Below are 17,164 nucleotides of genomic sequence, written 5' to 3' on the forward strand. Positions count from 1 at the left end.
GTGTTCTTCGGGTCGATTTATGAATGAATGGTTTCATAAGTTCTCAGAAGGAAAATTTTAAGGTTGTGACACTGCTGAAATTTCACTGGGTGACTGCTGGATTGGGTCTGTTACAACAGGGCTTAGTATGGAACTATGCCTCATTGTGCCATCCTGAAATTGTGTAGTTGAGAAGTGTTTGAGTTTAACCACAAGATGGCAGGAGAGTAGAGGGAGGCTCAGTTTCATGGGGTGAGTCTCAAATCGAGACATTGTTCCATATGTGGTAAACTGACTTGACTAGAATTATCTGAGGAATAAAAGACTTGGTAGTGTGCTGTTACGGGGAAAATAATCAACGATGTGGTGTGAGAATTCGAGCACTCTGATATAAATCCACTTAACTCGTGGAAAACTTCATGTAGCTCCAATTTTTAGTAATAAGTCTGAGGCAGCTGTACGTTACCGCTCGATTCAAACCACCACACGTGCAAAAATGTCACGCCGCAAACACTGAGTGCACGCTTTTATAATCTACATATGCAAACCCGGCAATACAACCTTTTAATGAAAACAACATAAGCATAATGTTAAAAGTCTTATTCTGAGTAGTATCGAGTAAGGTGCTCGAAACGTCCTCTGTTTTGCTTTCTTGAAAAACAAGTTTATGATGAACTGATTTCTTGCATCCTTTTGCTGCAACTGGGGACAAACAATTTTTTGCAATGTGTGAAAAACAATGGAACTTTTTTCTTTTTTTGTACATACAGTATGAAACATAACACATGGTGTATGAGTTACTTTCGAAATGATACAGATCAGTTAAGAGCTGTAAAGCATAATAAAATGTGTGTAAGTGCAATAATAGTATGTGTGTCAAAAGACTGAATCGATTTGGCGAGTTACAGATGACAGCCACTGTTACACGAGCTGAGAGAGCAGGCTCACTTGACTCGCCACCAGTGCGTAATGCCTGACTGAGACACTCAGTCACTGATCACCACTTTTCCCAATGACCAATCCCCATTGTCCCAATGACAAATCACTAATTGTCTTTGGCACCGAAGACTTATCACAATTGGTCCCAATAATCAATCACTAATCGCCACTGTTCCCAATGACCAACCACTAACTGGTCCTCATTATTCCCAATAACCAATCATCACTGCTCCCAACAATCAATCACTGAGCAACAACCAACCATTAATCATATTTGTTCTCAATAACCAATCACTAATCACCATTGTTCCTCATAATCAATCACTGATCATCATTGCTCCAAATGACCAATCAATGGTCACTATTGTTCCCAACGACTAATCATTAATCACCATCTGTCCCAATAATCAACCACTAATCACCGCTGTTCCCAGTGGCCAACCACTAATGATGTTTGTTCCCGATAATCTACCACAAAACACTACCGTTCCTAACAAGCAATCACCATTGTTCCCAATGACCAACCACTGGTCCTCATTATTCCCAATGACCAATCATCATTGTTCCCAACAATCACTGAGCACCATTGTTGCCAATAATTAATCACTAATCACCAATGGCCCCAATGACCAGCCACTAATCACATTTGGTATCGATAATTGATCACTAATCACCATTGTTCCTAATAATCACTGATCATAATTGCTCCAAATGACAAATCAATGATCGCCATTGTCCCCAATGACCAACCACTAATTACATTTGTTTACAATAATCAATCAATCACAAAACACCATTGTTCCTAATAATCAATCACCAATCACCATTGTTCCCAATGACCAACCACTGGTCCTCATTATTCCCAATGACGAATCCTCATTATTCCCAGCAATCAATCACCAGTCACCATTGTTCCCAATGACTAATCACCATTGTTTGTTTCAACCCTGCCCTTCTTCATTCTAAACTCTCTCTTTGTCTCTGTTTACAAATAACAAAAGCGAATTATCATCATCTGTCACCACTTCCTTCGCTACTACACACCTCTCATATCTACTCCTATCGCTGCTTGTTGTCTGCATCCTTGATCGATTTTCTCTTCTGATAAAACCCTGTTCTCTTCTATACGCTTCCTGAATATATTAAAATATCCTCAGAATTCCTTCCTTCTTGACCTACGCTGATTTGAAAACCTGATCTGATCACGACGAACCCACAATTCGACAAATGACATAATCTGATGACTCCTCGTGAATTTTTCAGCGTGTTTCCGCTACTTTATTCTGCAGAGAATTCAGCGACGGGCGGCACGGTGGTGTAGTGGTTAGCGCTGTCGCCTCACAGCAAGAAGGTCCGGGTTCGAGCCCCGTGGCCGGCGAGGGCCTTTCTGTGCGGAGTTTGCATGTTCTCCCCGTGTCCGCGTGGGTTTCCTCCGGGTGCTCCGGTTTCCCCCACAGTCCAAAGACATGCAGGTTAGGTTAACTGGTGACTCTAAATTGAGCGTAGGTGTGAATGTGAGTGTGAATGGTTGTCTGTGTCTGTGTGTCAGCCCTGTGATGACCTGGCGACTTGTCCAGGGTGTACCCCGCCTTTCGCCCATAGTCAGTTGGGATAGGCTCCAGCTTGCCTGCGACCCTGTAGAACAGGATAAAGCGGCTACAGATAATCAGATGAGATGAGATGAGATATGGCATGTGCCAAGTAGGGATGACCATTATTCTGTATGTGTGTTTCAAGACTGACTTTTGAGGTCCCCATGTCTGTATTTCGCCTAGGGCCCCAAAATGGCTAGAACCGCTCCTGCCAGGGTGTACCCCGCCTTTCGTCAGCTGGGATAGGCTCCAGCTTGCCTGCGACCCTGTAGAACAGGATAAAGCGGCGAGAGATAATGAGATGAGATGACTAGAAACATCATAAACTCTGGTGTACTGGAATAAAATGAGGCACGTTACAAACTGGAGGGTGTTAAAGTGTCAAGTCGAAGAAATGCCAGGCTGTGTGCATGTGCGCATGCGCAGCTGACAGAAAGTTAGTGCACCCCGGAAGTGAGATGTTGGTTTGAGACGCGTCCTGCGCTTCCTCTGCACTGTGCTGCTTAGTAACAGTGTGAAAGTGATCAGAGACTCAGTTCACTCCGTCCACAGTGTCACCATGAGGGAGCTGCACTTTAAGGACAACTTCTGGGTAAGAACTGCCTGACTGGGGATTTAATCCGGATTATTAAAAATATTTACAGTATCTTATGACAGTAGTGTGCAATCTGATCAACACTTTTTCTCTATAGGACCCTATATTTATTTATTATTCCCTTATTTCTTGTGCCAACTTCCTCAATTTGTATTAAACCCATATTTCATGTGTCAGAACTGGAATTTCCAAACAAGCTTAAATACTTTTCCTTAACAGGAAATGTTGCCACGTATTCTTTATGCAGCTTTAATATTATAAATAGACCTTATGAATCTAAAAACTCATTCATCTTTACTCAAACATACATCTTGTGTATTTAAACCTAATCTGTTATATAAATAAATCAGTATTGTTATTATTATTATTATTATTATTGTTGTTGTTAATCTTAATCCTAATCCCAATCCTAATCCATGCACACTGTACATAATATCCAATCTAGACTTTTCATCTTTTTTAAGAAAGTCTTTTTCATACCTTCAAACCTCTCATTTTGTCACATACTGTACTTAATGCTGGTTTGTGGCTCGAGGCTGTGATTATGTCTGGGTGGAGAAATGACTGACTGGACTTGCCAGATACTGCACTTCCCGAGATAATGATAGTCGGAAAGACAGGCTAGAGGTAGAAGTCAAATATTCAGACTTCCACAAAGGAATATTTGTCTTTTTTTAAGCACTTAATGTTATAAATTGTCTCCCTGCATAAGCCACGTAGTCTTTACTTCAGGACTGTACCGTACTGTTCACACTGTCATGGATATTCGGTGTAATTGAGCTTATTTTAATCCTGTCTTTTCACATGGATTAGATTCAGGACCATATGATTCAAAGCACAGGGTCAAACATTAGTTCTTGAAGTGTTTTGATGCTCTGACTTCCCGTCTTCACTTCCCCTTGGGTAAAAGTCATTTTAACTTTCATGACATCCTGGTACTTTATCAGTTTGAGTCAAGTTTGGGAGATGACAGAGTGAGTTAACAATTTTATAGATGTGTCCTGTTGATAAGCTGCTGCTTTGGTCTGACGCCGCTCCCTCTTCCTTTAAAAAACAAAGGTGAACAAAGTACGTCGAGAAAATGCTTTGTGGTTTTAGGTATGAAATATTTCATTGAGCCAGTCATTTTTCTTTAGTAAGCACTTTTGTAATCCTGGTTATTTGGAGGTTTCAGTCCATTTGGAGGCCAACAATGAACACGTTCACATGCTGATTCACACTGAGGGTCAGTTTATTTTTGCGAGCTGGGTGGAAACTGGAGAGAAACCAGTAACCTGACGCTAACCTGAGATCAGGATCGACTTGATGTTCCTGAATGAACCATTTTCCACAATGAATTTGGGATTTAAACCCCAGCTGATAGAATCTCTCCAACCGAGTTAGTTATGAAGCTAACTTACTCCATTGTTCTTGATGTTGAACTGAAGTAACACCGGTCATTAATACTAATGAGTCATTAGGGGAAGTTGGGAGGGGGGGGATGCCTCGGCGCAATATTGGAACTAAGGGTTAGTAACTGCAATGTGTTCAGTAGTATAGATGCGTCATATTCTGTACACTACAGGGGATGGCATGGTGGTGTAGTGGTTAACACTGTTGCCTCACAGCAAGAAGGTTCTGGGTCCAGCCTAGAAGACTTGGTGCTGTCATTAAAAATCATGGAGGCCATTCTGGTTTGATCCTTTTGGGAGGGTTCCCTCAGGGAAATTAACCCTCCCGGGCTCAAACCCGGGTTTGAGCCCGGTGGCAGATGGGGGGCCTTTCTATGTGGAGTTTGCATGTTCTCCCCGTGTCTGCATGGGTCTCCTCTACAGTCCAAAGACATGAGTTAGGCTAATTGGTGGCTCTAAATTGCCCATAGGTGTGAAAGTGTGTGTGAATGGTTGTTTCCCAAGCCCAGAAATGGGCGGGTTGTGGCAGGAAGGGCATCCAGCGTATAACTCTGCTCTAATTAGTATGACGTGGATCAGTAGGGTCCACATGGACCCTGACCTGGCAATAGCGTTGGACGAGGAGGAAGAAGAAGAAGAACACTACAAGTTAAAACCCCAATGTCTTATCTTTAACATGCCATTTTGATATAGACTTGTGGTTGAAATTAGTTTCTAATTCAAATGTAACTGGTGAAATGAATGCCCAAGTATACATTTATTTCTAAGTAGTTTTTATGTCAGGGCTGTTTCACAATCATGGTTGTCTTTTTGAATAACACCAACTAGGCCCAGTATATACGCTGGAGTTTCTTCTACCTTGTTTTCCAGGGACACACCTACAGCCCTACCTACAGCACTAATGTCTCTTATACATTCTTTTATAAATATATTAGTCCTGGATATGACTTTAAACTGCAACCGGTGGTGAGTCTCGGGTCCAGGAGGACTTGAGTATTGGAGAAAGTGGAGTTACTCCTTAATCACCATTGCTCCTAGGTCTGCTCTGACCCGGAGTGGTAACACCTGCCTGGGTTCCAGCTATGGGTTAAATAGTACATCACCAATAAGGCGCTGGCAGCAGGGCGCTTTTCGGTGCAGTGTGGCAGATGAACCCAACAGGGTCAATGGCACACCACCAGATAGTATGCAGAAGAGCCACTCAAATGGCCAACGGATGGCATCACTTGGCAAGTCAGTTGTCACTGGGGGGCAACTTCCATACCTGTCAGGTCTATGGCACTTTTGTGCACCACTTGGCATCAGGTGTGGAGGTCCAGAGAAACAACACGATGGGGGCACAACATCATTTGTCTTACCTTACTGTGCAAGGTGCTTCATTAGGAGAGGAGAATAGTATGCGAGAGCTCACGAGGCCAGACATTCCGTGCTGGCTCGGTCAGGCCGTTCATGCCGCCACTGCGGGTGACTCTGTCGCTCTGGTGTGGGCCTTGTGGCCCATCTGCGTTTCTGCACATCCTAATGAAGCAGCCATCATCGCTAGCGATAGACAGCCACTCCTGACGAATCTTATAAATATGTTTAAGAGTCAAATGTGGCTCAGTTTTGACCTTGTGGTCATTTCATTTAATTCTACTTTGATTATTACACTTAGATTTTACTGGTTAAATTCAGAATAACATTTTTTTTTAGCACTAACCAGGTTTTACTTTGAGCTGTACATAGTACTTTCATTCAAAATCAATAGAAAGATATTTAAGTTGAAGTTCCATTATTTTGTAAACTAAGCGTCAGAAATGTCTTCTCCTGAAATCACTCACCGTGTGATGAGGTTGTAAATTACTTTTTGAAGAAAATTTGTCTCTTTGAACCAGAATACTCTGCTGTTGCACATTACAAAACAGGGCTTGAAACAGATGCAGGGCACATTTGCAGCGGAGCTTCACATGTGGTTGAAATGTGAAAGTCAAAAAGTGGCCTCTCTGGAAAACCATAAGGATTGTTAGCACTTTAGTTGTTATTACAGTTACCACCGTGTACACACATCGCTGCACAGGATTTCAAAATTTGTACTTAACATACGTCATATACTGTGCATTTCAACTGTTTTCCACGTTGTATCCCTTATTCTTGTAGACTATAAGAAAGGTGGTCAGTTTTTTATTTATATATATTGCTGAGCGTAAATGAGTACACCCCCTTTGAAAAGTAACATTTTAAACAATGTCTCAATGAACACAAACAATTTCCAAAATGTTGACAAGACAAAGTTTAATATAACATCTGTTTAACTTATAACGGGAAAGTAAGGTTAATAATATAAACTTAGATTACACATTTTTCAGTTTTACTCAAATTAGGGTGGTGCAAAAATGAGTACACCCCACAGCAAAAACTACTACCGCACATCTAGTACTTTGTATGGCCTCCATGATTTTTAATGACAGCACCAAGTCTTCTGGGCATGGAATGAACAAGTTGGCGACATTTTGCAACATCAATCTTTTTCCATTCTTCAACAATGACCTCTTTTAGTGACTGGATGCTGGACGGAGAGTGATGCTCAACTTGTCTCTTCAGAATTCCCCAAAGAAAATAATTTCTTTACGCCACAAAGGTGAAGGCTACAAGAAGATCAGCAAAGCTTTACTTATCAGTCAGAATACTGTTGAAACAGTGGTACAAAAATTTAAGAAAGATGGAACTGCAACCATCTCACAGAGACGTCCAGGTCGTCCACGGAAGTTAACACCTCGACAGGAGCGTCTTCTGATGAGAAGGGTTGAAGAAAATCGGCATGCAAGTTCACTGCAGTTATCTAAAGAAGTAGAAAGCCAAACTGGGGTGACTATTTCCCGTGACACAATACGGCGTACACTGCAGAGGAATGGCATGCATGGATGCTGTCCACGAAAGAAGCCTCTCCTAAAGCCCAGGCACAAAAAAGCCCGTCTAGAGTTTGCCAGGGCCCATGCTGACAAAGATGAAGACTACTGGGACTCTATACTCTGGAGTGATGAGACCAAGATAAATGTTTTTGGAACTGATGGCTTTAAAACTGTATGACGTCGCAAAGGTGAGGAATACAAAGAAAAATGCCTGGTGCCTACAGTGAAACATGGTGGTGGCAGTGTCCTTATGTGAGGCTGCATGAGTGCTGCTGGTGTCGGGGAGCTGCATTTCACTGATGGCATCATGAATTCACAGACGTATTGCTCTATACTGAAAGAGAAGATGCTACCATCACTCCGTGCCCTTGGTCGTCGTGCACTTTTCCAACATGACTAAACACACATCTAAGGCCACTGTTGGATTTCTGAAGAAGAACAGGGTGAACGTGATTCAGTGGCCAAGTATGTCTCCTGATCTGAACCCAATCGAACACCTATGGGGAATTCTGAAGAGACAAGTTGAGCATCACTCTCCATCCAGCATCCAGTCACTAAAAGAGGTCGTTGTTGAAGAATGGAAAAAGATTAATGTTGCAAAATGTCGCCAACTTTTTCATTCCATGCCTAGAAGACTTGGTACTGTCATTAAAAATCATGGTCGTCATACAAAGTACTAGATGGAGTAGTTTTTGTTGTGGGGTGTACTCATTTTTGCACCACCCTAATTTGAGTAAAACTGAAAAATGTGTAATCTAAGTTATATTATTAACCTTACTTTCACGTTATAAGTTAAACAGATGTTATATTAAACTTTGTCTTGTCAACATTTTGGAAATTGTTTGTGTTCATTGAGATATTGTTTAAAATGTTACTTTTCAAAGGGGGTGCACTCATTTACGCTCAGCACTATATATATGCCGACTTCTTACCACAAGTAACATGCCCTGTATCTGACCAGCTCTGAAATTCTGCAGTTAATTTTCATCTCAGAAGGTCATTTTTGGCAGCAGAGAAACACAAAAACCCAAGGTTTGATTTTTGGATTAGTGTGGACTTGAAAAGTCGACCCTGACTGTGAAACAGCTAATTAGAAATAAAACACAATGGACCGTGCTCTTTTAGCAAAGTAATTAGGGTGCTGCGATATATTGTAGTGTTCATGCAACAACTTACTTCCTCTTCTAACTTGTGTTATCGCAGCTATAGACAGTCCTTCCGTCGCTAACATCCCTTTTTTTTTCCTCTCTTGAAGGTTTTTCAAAAGTTATGATTATTAATTTCAGCTTGTCACGCTTCAATGAAACCGCAAAACTCTGGAGGCTCTTTCCATAAATGTTAAATAAACACACATCTCCTCAGACCACATCTGCAGTTCTATATGTTTCTTTCATAAATAACCAGCTGCTGTGAAAGAAAACTAATCAACACCTTCTGACCAATCGGATTTGAGAATTCGACAACGCTGTTATAAACTTGGGTTCCTTCAAATGTTTCATTTTTTATTTCGGGGAAGCAGTGCAGAGCTTTGATTATTTATATTATGGAGAAGTTTAAGAAAAGCTTTGTGAAGATTGCACGAAGTTTAATAAGGGCTACTGTTTGACACCTTTCTTCGTCACTGAATAATTCAATATCTGTTCGTTAATGGCGTGTTTTAGATCAAGTTGGTGTGTCCAAACTTTTCGGGTATGTCTTTATTTTCTACTCGGTTTATTCTTTAAATTGAAGTCAGTTATTTCCTTTTGGAACTAAAAGGCTATTGGTTTGAGATAATTTAGTTTAGCTCATCCAGCTGCAGGCCAGACCAGACGAGCTCATGCGATCACGCGTCGTCCGTACGTCATCATCGTCCATCCACAATTTAGAAAAATCGCCACTCCTCCTACAGGATCGATCAGCTTTCGATCAACTCACGCACAATGTTCCCCAGGTGGGTGTGCATAAAAATTGTCAAGATGGTCGTCATATTTACAATTTTATGGGTGTCTGAAATTTTTTTGGGTGACACATCACATTAAATGCTACTCTTCGATTGGATTTCAAACTCGCACACAACAGCGACAACAACAACAGTGGCCGGTATGTGCTACAGCTTCATTGAGGCTATTTTTAGTGTTTGTATTCATGTGTTTTTGTCTCAGGACTCCTTTTTATCCCTCAGGTATATAATGTGGGGGGGGGTATAGCTATTGCTCTGTCCGTCCATCTGTAAACATTATAGTTTCCAGAGCATAACTTAAAAACTGGGCGGCACGGTGGTGTAGTGGTTAGCGCTGTCGCCTCACAGCAAGAAGGTCCGGGTTCGAGCCCCGTGGCCGGCGAGGGCCTTTCTGTGTGGAGTTTGCATGTTCTCCCCGTGTCCGCGTGGGTTTCCTCCGGGTGCTCCGGTTTCCCCCACAGTCCAAAGACATGCAGGTTAGGTTAACTGGTGACTCTAAATTGACCGTAGGTGTGAATGTGAGTGTGAATGGTTGTCTGTGTCTATGTGTCAGCCCTGTGATGACCTGGCGACTTGTCCAGGGTGTACCCCGCCTTTTGCCCGTAGTCAGCTGGGATAGGCTCCAGCTTGCCTGCGACCCTGTAGAAGGATAAAGCGGCTAGAGATAATGAGATGAAATGAACTTAAAAACTATTAGGATTTTTTTTTTTTCATGAAACCACACAGTTATGTAAAGTGACTAGAGGAGTTGTGCCTTTCTGACATTTTGGGATTTCTGTGATTTTTTTTTTTTTTCCCGTATTTCCATGCCAACCAGTTCAACTTAGGAAAATTTGGAGTGGGGGTTCGTAGGGGGGGAGATACGGTACGTCATCTCCTGATGACTCTTGTTTTTCGTTGATACGTTTGACTGTGTGGAGCTTTTAATGATCATAAAGTGAATATACAGTACTGTGCAACAGTCTCAGGCACCCTGGTTTTTATTTTATTTTGTGTGTGTGTGTGTGTGTGTGTGTGTTTTGTTTTTGTTTTTTTAATACAAACTTTGTTACAGACTTCTATTTGATGACTTCTACATTATCGAGTCACAACATTACAAAAACATTTTAGAGTTCCAAACGTTCGTTCATTTTCCAGCACAAAATTAAATGTTACAGAAAAAAAAAGTTTGTATCTGAGCAGCGTATTCCATAAGAGAGCACTTTTCAGATTAAAAAAGAAAACATAATGAAGGCTGCTGGGTTTTGGTGCAAAATGAAGAAGCGAGTGTGACGGTCAAAGTGTCCAGAAGAACTGTGGCTGGCTCTGGAAGACGCTCAGTAAAACCTACAGCTCAATTTCCTATCAAACTGTACATGAGACGATGATTTTTGGGTCGTCTCACACCAAATATTGACTTTGTTTCATTTATTATGGCTTACTGCTTACTGTTTATAGTATTTTTTTCATGTTGAAATATTTCATTTCATTATTTTTAAGCCATTTTTGGTCTCCAGCATTTCTTTACACGTGCCTAAGACTTTTGCACAGCACTGTATGAACAGTCAATGCAATGCAATGCAAGTAGTTTATAAAATACTGTATACACATACAGATGGGGGTGGCATGGTGGTGTAGTGGTTAGCGCTGTCGCCTCACAGCAAGAAGGTCCTGGGTTCGAGCCCCGGGGCCGGCGAGGGCCCTTCTGTGCGGAGTTTGCATGTTCTCCCCGTGTCCGCGTGGGTTTCCTCCGGGTGCTCCGGTTTCCCCCACAGTCCAAAGACATGCAGGTTAGGTTAACTGGTGACTCTAAATTGACCGTGAGTGTGAATGGTTGTCTGTGTCTAATGGCCCTGTGCAGGACACCCGAGTTTTTTGACCTTCGTCAAACTTGGCAAACCATGTCTTCATGGAGCTCGCTTTGTGCATTGTCATTCTGGAACATGTTTAAGTCTCTTAGTTCCAGTGAAGGGAAATTCAAATTGTACAGCATACAAAGATATTTGATACAACTATATGCTTCTAACTTTGTTCAGTTTGGCAAAGAACCACGTTATAATGGTCAGGTGTGCACAAACTCTTGGATATATAGTGTCCATAGAATTCTTCAGGTGTGAATGGTTGTCTGTGTCTATGTGTCAGCCCTGTGATGACCTGGCAACTTGTCCAGGGTGTACCCCGCCTTTCGCCCGTAGTCAGCTGGGATAGGCTCCAGCTCGCCTGCGACCCTGTAGAAGGATAAAGCGGCTACAGATAATGAGAGATGAGATGAGACATACAGATGGTGTGACAAATTTGAAGGGGGAAAAAAAAACAGTGGCACTGTTACGGTATGCATGGGAGTATTTAGGTCTACTCGCAGGTCTTCTGATTGAGCTCTTTTATCATATGAAAATTATCAGCACGGGGTGGGCTCTTCTCGGATGACCCCGCCTTCTTCTACAGGCTCCCTGATGAAAATGTTGATCATATCAAGGTCTTCACACTCACCACATCTCCAGCCAACTGATTTAGAAGCCAGGTGTTCGACAGCGTTCTCTATACTGTCAGAAATAGGAGTACAGTAGGAGTCCATTTCTATACCTCATGGTACAATCTACACTTGTACCCACTAGGGCTCATTCACTGCAAAAAATGGCCTTTCAAAAATAAGAAATAAAAGATTAAAACGAAGCATATTTGCTTGAATCAGGTGAAAAAAAATCTGCCAATGGAACTAGTAAGATTTCTTCAAGTAAGATGAAAACTCTAACCTGTTTTTAGATGAAATAATTCCAAAATAAGATTGGGGAACTTATTATGCGAGATCTGATTAACTCAAAATAATCAAAATAGTTTTTCTAACAAGATCGTACTTCTTACATTTAGCCATTCAAGTCATTTTTATTTTTCATTTTAAGCGTATTTCAATTAAATTCATGACAAAGTCTTAGCAGTAAAAACTGAATTTAAGATAAATATACTAATATTAGAATTGTTAAATTCTACAACTAAGCATTGCTAGCTTAAAAGATTCTCCTTGTGTGACCTGTAATTAGTAAAATACTCTAGATATGAGACCAGAGACTATCTTGAATCAAGTTGACGACACGTGTAGCATTGCAACAAGTTTTTTTTTTTTTTCCCATTTCAACATTCAAACATTAAAACATCTCTTAAGATTCCACTTCCCCAGGACCTCAGGCACCAAAAAAAAAAAGTCTAGGCATTTTGACTTACAGTGCTTACACAACGCCAAAGCAACAGTGCAGTGTACGAGGGGTTTACAAGATCAGGCACAAAAAAAAAAAAAGTCTACGCATTTTGACTTACAGTGCTTCACCTCACCTCACCTATCCTCCACATGCCATGTGACACATAGGGCCTCCACTGAAGCTTTCCATCTCCCTCTGTCAATCGCAACGCATCGCACCTCGTCCCACGTACCCCATCCTCCTTCTTTCATCTCTTTCTCCACCGTCCTTCTCGACGTTGTTTTTGGTCTTCCTCTTCTCCTTTTCCCTTCTGGTCTCCAACTTAGCACCGTTCTTGCATCGCTCATTGTGTGCTGTCTTAGGATGTGACCAATCAATTTCCATCTTCTTCTCTTTACTTCCTGGCTCACTGGTAACATTTCTGCCCTTGTTAGTAACTCTTTGGTTGTGATATGATCTTGCCATCGTATGCTATAAATCCTCCGGAGGCACTTGTTTTGAAACACGTCAAGAACGTGTTCGTCACTCTTAGTTATTTTCCAGGTCTCACATCCATACATCAAGACTTACAGTGCTTACACAATGCCAAAGCAACAGTGCATTTTGGGGGCACTGACTATTCATGTGTACGAGGGGTTTACAAGATCAGGCACAAAAAAAAAACCCCACTGAACTTAACTCACAGCATTCCAAAAAGACGCCCTCCACTCACTCATAGCCTTTTTGAAGGCACTTGTCTGGTCTAGAGTATGTACCGTACAGCATCTAGAAGGAGCTCACTCTGAATGACTGAGAAAACAGTCGCAGTAAACTTAGGATCTGTAAGGTGGAGTTGAATTGTAATGAAAGATTCAAAGATTTCAGTAAAGTTCATTTATTCCCAAAACAAGCATACTTTGTTTTCTTGAATCAAGATGAACCGCATTTGACAAATGTCCAAAATGTACTTACTTGTTTTAAAAAAAACTTGTTTTATTTTCAAAGGTGCTCCAAATAAGACTTTTTCAAGACATTTTGTCTATACAAGATTTTCAAGATGGACTGTCTAAAAACTAGCCTTTCTAGCTAAATGAGGTTTTGCTTGTTGGGCAATTATGTCTTATAATAAGGGTGGCTCGATGTTTTGACTTGAAAATAGACAAATAAACTTCCTAAGATTTTTATTTTTTGCAGTGTTATTGGACCTCAAGATAACTATGTGTACCTTTTTAGGGCCAAAAAGGTCCATACATGTTCTTAATCAGTATATAAATGGTACAACTAAGTACCTTAGAGGGTACTACGTCAGTGACAAGCCTTACAAGGTACAATAATGTACTTTACTTTCTAAGAGTGTACCTTCGTCGTCGTCATCATCATTAAAACAATACCTGATGGAAAATCTTTTGCAAGACCACTTTTCATCGCTTCAGTACATTTCCAGAGATGAGTAGAAGCAATGAGCCCCAACACATGACTCACACATTATACAGTGGGGAAAACAAGTATTTGATCCCTTGCTGATTTTGTTGGTTTACCCACTAAGAAAGACTTGATCAGTCTGTAATTTTAATGGTAGGTGTATTCTAACATGTGGAGACAGAATATCAAAAAGAAAATCCAGAAAATAACTTTTAAATATCTATGGGCAATTCCATGTAAATGTCAACCTCACCATGCAAAAATAAAGCAACATGTAATACATCAAAACCACTCCCAGAGATATCACTTAGGCCTGTATTTTACAGATGTGAACAAGTTGAACCAATTTGTCACAAGAATCGTTCCCTTCACCTTAATATGTCAGTCTTTCTTTCTTATAATGTAAACCCCAAGCTAAAATCAACTTTGATCATGTACAATTCTATATTATTGCCACAAGCCACAGAAATGTATGCTAAAATCCACAAAACAGCAAAACAATAGCCATCCTAAATATTATTTAAGAACTTTGATAGTTTTAGCTGATATTTAGAGAGTTTTTCAAAGGGTTATGGTGGTTAAATTGCTGATTTTCTAAACATATGCCATGTCTATTTCAGACGCGTCACATCCATAACGGAATTTCGTCACATCCATAACGCTGACTTTTCCTTCCGAAACTCTGCATGAAATACAAAATATTTTAAACCAAGATTTTGTAATATTCACCTTGGACCCCTCTATCAAATGGATATCTCCATTTCGACATTAGGTTTACAATTTCACAGAGTTTGATAAAAATGTACAGTCACTCAAGAAAAGTGATACTTTTTCTGTCACATCCATAACGCATCTTTTATTGGCATTTTCTGGCATGCCCTAGATGTACTATGGGAATTGTTCTTGTTCTATCACTTCTCCAGTATGGTACAGCCTTAAAATATGCAACACCTGTTTAAATACTGGGAGACAATAAAACATGCACTGGGTCATTTGTTGCCATTTTGAGTTCAAGTGTCACGTCCATAACGCTGGAATTGCTCCTATATTAATTTATTTGTATTTTATTGAGAACAAGAAGTATTTGATCCCCTAGTAACCATCAAGAGTTCTTGTTAATACAGACATGTTAGACTCTCCAAATTACCTTGTCACCTAAATTGAAGACACCTGATATCACTAATGACTTGTATAAAAGCCACCTGGCCACAGAATCAATCAGTTTGTCAGACTCCAAACTCTCCAACATGGGAAAGACTAAAGAGCTTTCTGTGGATTTAAGGGAGAAGATTGTAGACCTGCACAAGACCGGTATGGGCTACAAAACCATTAGCAAGAAGCTGGGCGTTAAGGTGACAACTGTTGGTGCAATTGTGCGCAAGTACAAGACTCACAACATGATCATCAATCGACCTAGGTCTGGGGCTCCAAACAAGATCTCACCTCATGGGGTTTCCAGGATCATGAGAACGGTGAGAAATAGACCTAATACAACACGGGCAGAGTTAGTGGATGATCTTAAAGCAGCTGGGATCACAGTCACCAAGCAAACAGTTGGTAACACTTTACACCGCAATGGTCTAACATCTTGCAGTGCTTGCAAAGTACCCCTGCTTAAGAAAGCACATGTGCAGGCCCGCCTGAACTTTGCCAGTGAACATCTGAATGACTTGGAGAGTGACTGGGAGAAGGTGTTATGGTCAGATGAGACCAAAATTGAGCTCTTTGGCATCAATTCAACCCGTCGTGTCTGGAGGGAGAGACATGCTGCTTATGACCCCAAGAACACCATCCCCACTGTCAAGCATGGAGGTGGTAACATTATGCTTTGGGGGTGTTTTTCTGCACAGGGCACAGGGCTACTTCACCATATCAATGGGAGGATGGACGGAGCCATGTACCGTAAAATCCTAAGTGAAAACCTCCTTCCCTCTGCCAGGAAGCTTAAAATGGGTCGTGGATGGGTCTTCCAGCAGGATAATGACCCAAAGCATACAGCCAAGGCAACCAAGGAATGGCTGAAGAAGAAACATATCAAGGTCATGGAGTGGCCCAGCCAGTCTCCGGACCTGAATCCTATAGAAAATCTATGGAGAGAGCTGAAGCTCAGAGTTGCCAAGCGACAGCCACGGAATCTTGATGATTTAGAGGTCATTTGCAAAGAAGAGTGGACCAAAATTCCTCCTAATATGTGCAGAAACCTGGTCATCAACTACAAAAAACGTCTGACCTCTGTGCTTGCTAATAAGGGGTTTGCCACAAAGTACTAAGTCCTTTTGGCAAGAGGGTTCAAATACTTATTTTCCTCAATAAAATGCAAATAAATTAATACAAATTCTTTAAAGTCGATTTCTTGATTTTCTTTGTGATATTCTGTCTCAGCATGTTAGACTACACCTACCATTAATATTACAGACTGATCGAGTCTTTATTAGTGGCCAAACCAACAAAATCAGCAAGGGATCAAATACTTGTTTTCCCCACTGTATGTTGGGTTTTTTTTTTTTTTTTTTAGTAGCTTAATATACGAAGCCTTGAGATGTTCTGCATGAGATGGTGAACCTTTAGCCAGCTTAATGTGATACATCTGCAACTGTATTTACATTTCTTTCCATTCAGCTGGTGTGTATAGAGGTGACATGCAAAAATTGCATCAGATAATTATAGAGGCAGTGTGCACACTAGCGTTCTCTAACCACTGACTGTAATGTGCCGTATCGACGTGTTGTTAAATGAAATGAAAAGCTACATGTTTGAGGGGAAATAATTTTATTTTGATTCATTGGCTCCGTTAATATTGGTTTATTTTGATTCATTTTCTATAACGGCAGCTCTAAGAGTAATTCTGACTGTAAGACAAATCACAAGTTCATATTAAAGCTAGACTGCCTTTCAGATTTTTCAAGTGTAGGTCATAAAAAGAATTTTCTCGACACCCAATTATTTTTATTTAGTGGACTGAAAGCTACTGAATTCACCTCACAGACTTCTAATTTTATTAGTTAAAAAAAAAAGAACAATTAATGAATTTAGGGCCACATGGCCCTGAATTCTCCGCTATTTTTTCCTGCTTCAATGTGACGCAATACAAGATACTACGTCATGCATGACGTGGTGGGCTTTCCCTGTTCATGCAAGGCATTGTGGGATACAAATTTGAAACAGGAGAGAAAAATGGAGGACGTGAGTGTGCGAATGAAACGTAAAAGACCGACTACAGTAACGGAAAGGAAGCGAGAAGAAAAGACGTTATGTTATATACGA

The 17,164-nt window shown here is 40.8% G+C and overlaps 1 protein-coding gene across 2 annotated transcripts in view; it reads left to right on the top strand.

The window, feature by feature from the left end:
* The first annotated feature begins 2,995 nt into the window (after positions 1-2,995).
* pstpip2 (proline-serine-threonine phosphatase interacting protein 2) overlaps positions 2,996-17,164 on the top strand; it is a 75,703-nt gene continuing 61,534 nt past the window's right edge. The window contains exon 1 of one of the 2 annotated variants that reach the window (XM_060909031.1): positions 2,996-3,102. In XM_060909031.1, coding sequence (XP_060765014.1) covers positions 3,070-3,102 — 33 coding nt within the window. In that variant the 5' untranslated portion in view covers positions 2,996-3,069. The remainder of the gene's footprint in view (positions 3,103-17,164) is intronic. The other variant, XM_060909032.1, reaches the window with a different exon arrangement.

This window comes from Neoarius graeffei, chromosome 25 (genome assembly GCF_027579695.1).
Source record: "Neoarius graeffei isolate fNeoGra1 chromosome 25, fNeoGra1.pri, whole genome shotgun sequence".
In the NCBI taxonomy this organism is placed as follows: Eukaryota; Metazoa; Chordata; class Actinopteri; order Siluriformes; family Ariidae; genus Neoarius; species Neoarius graeffei.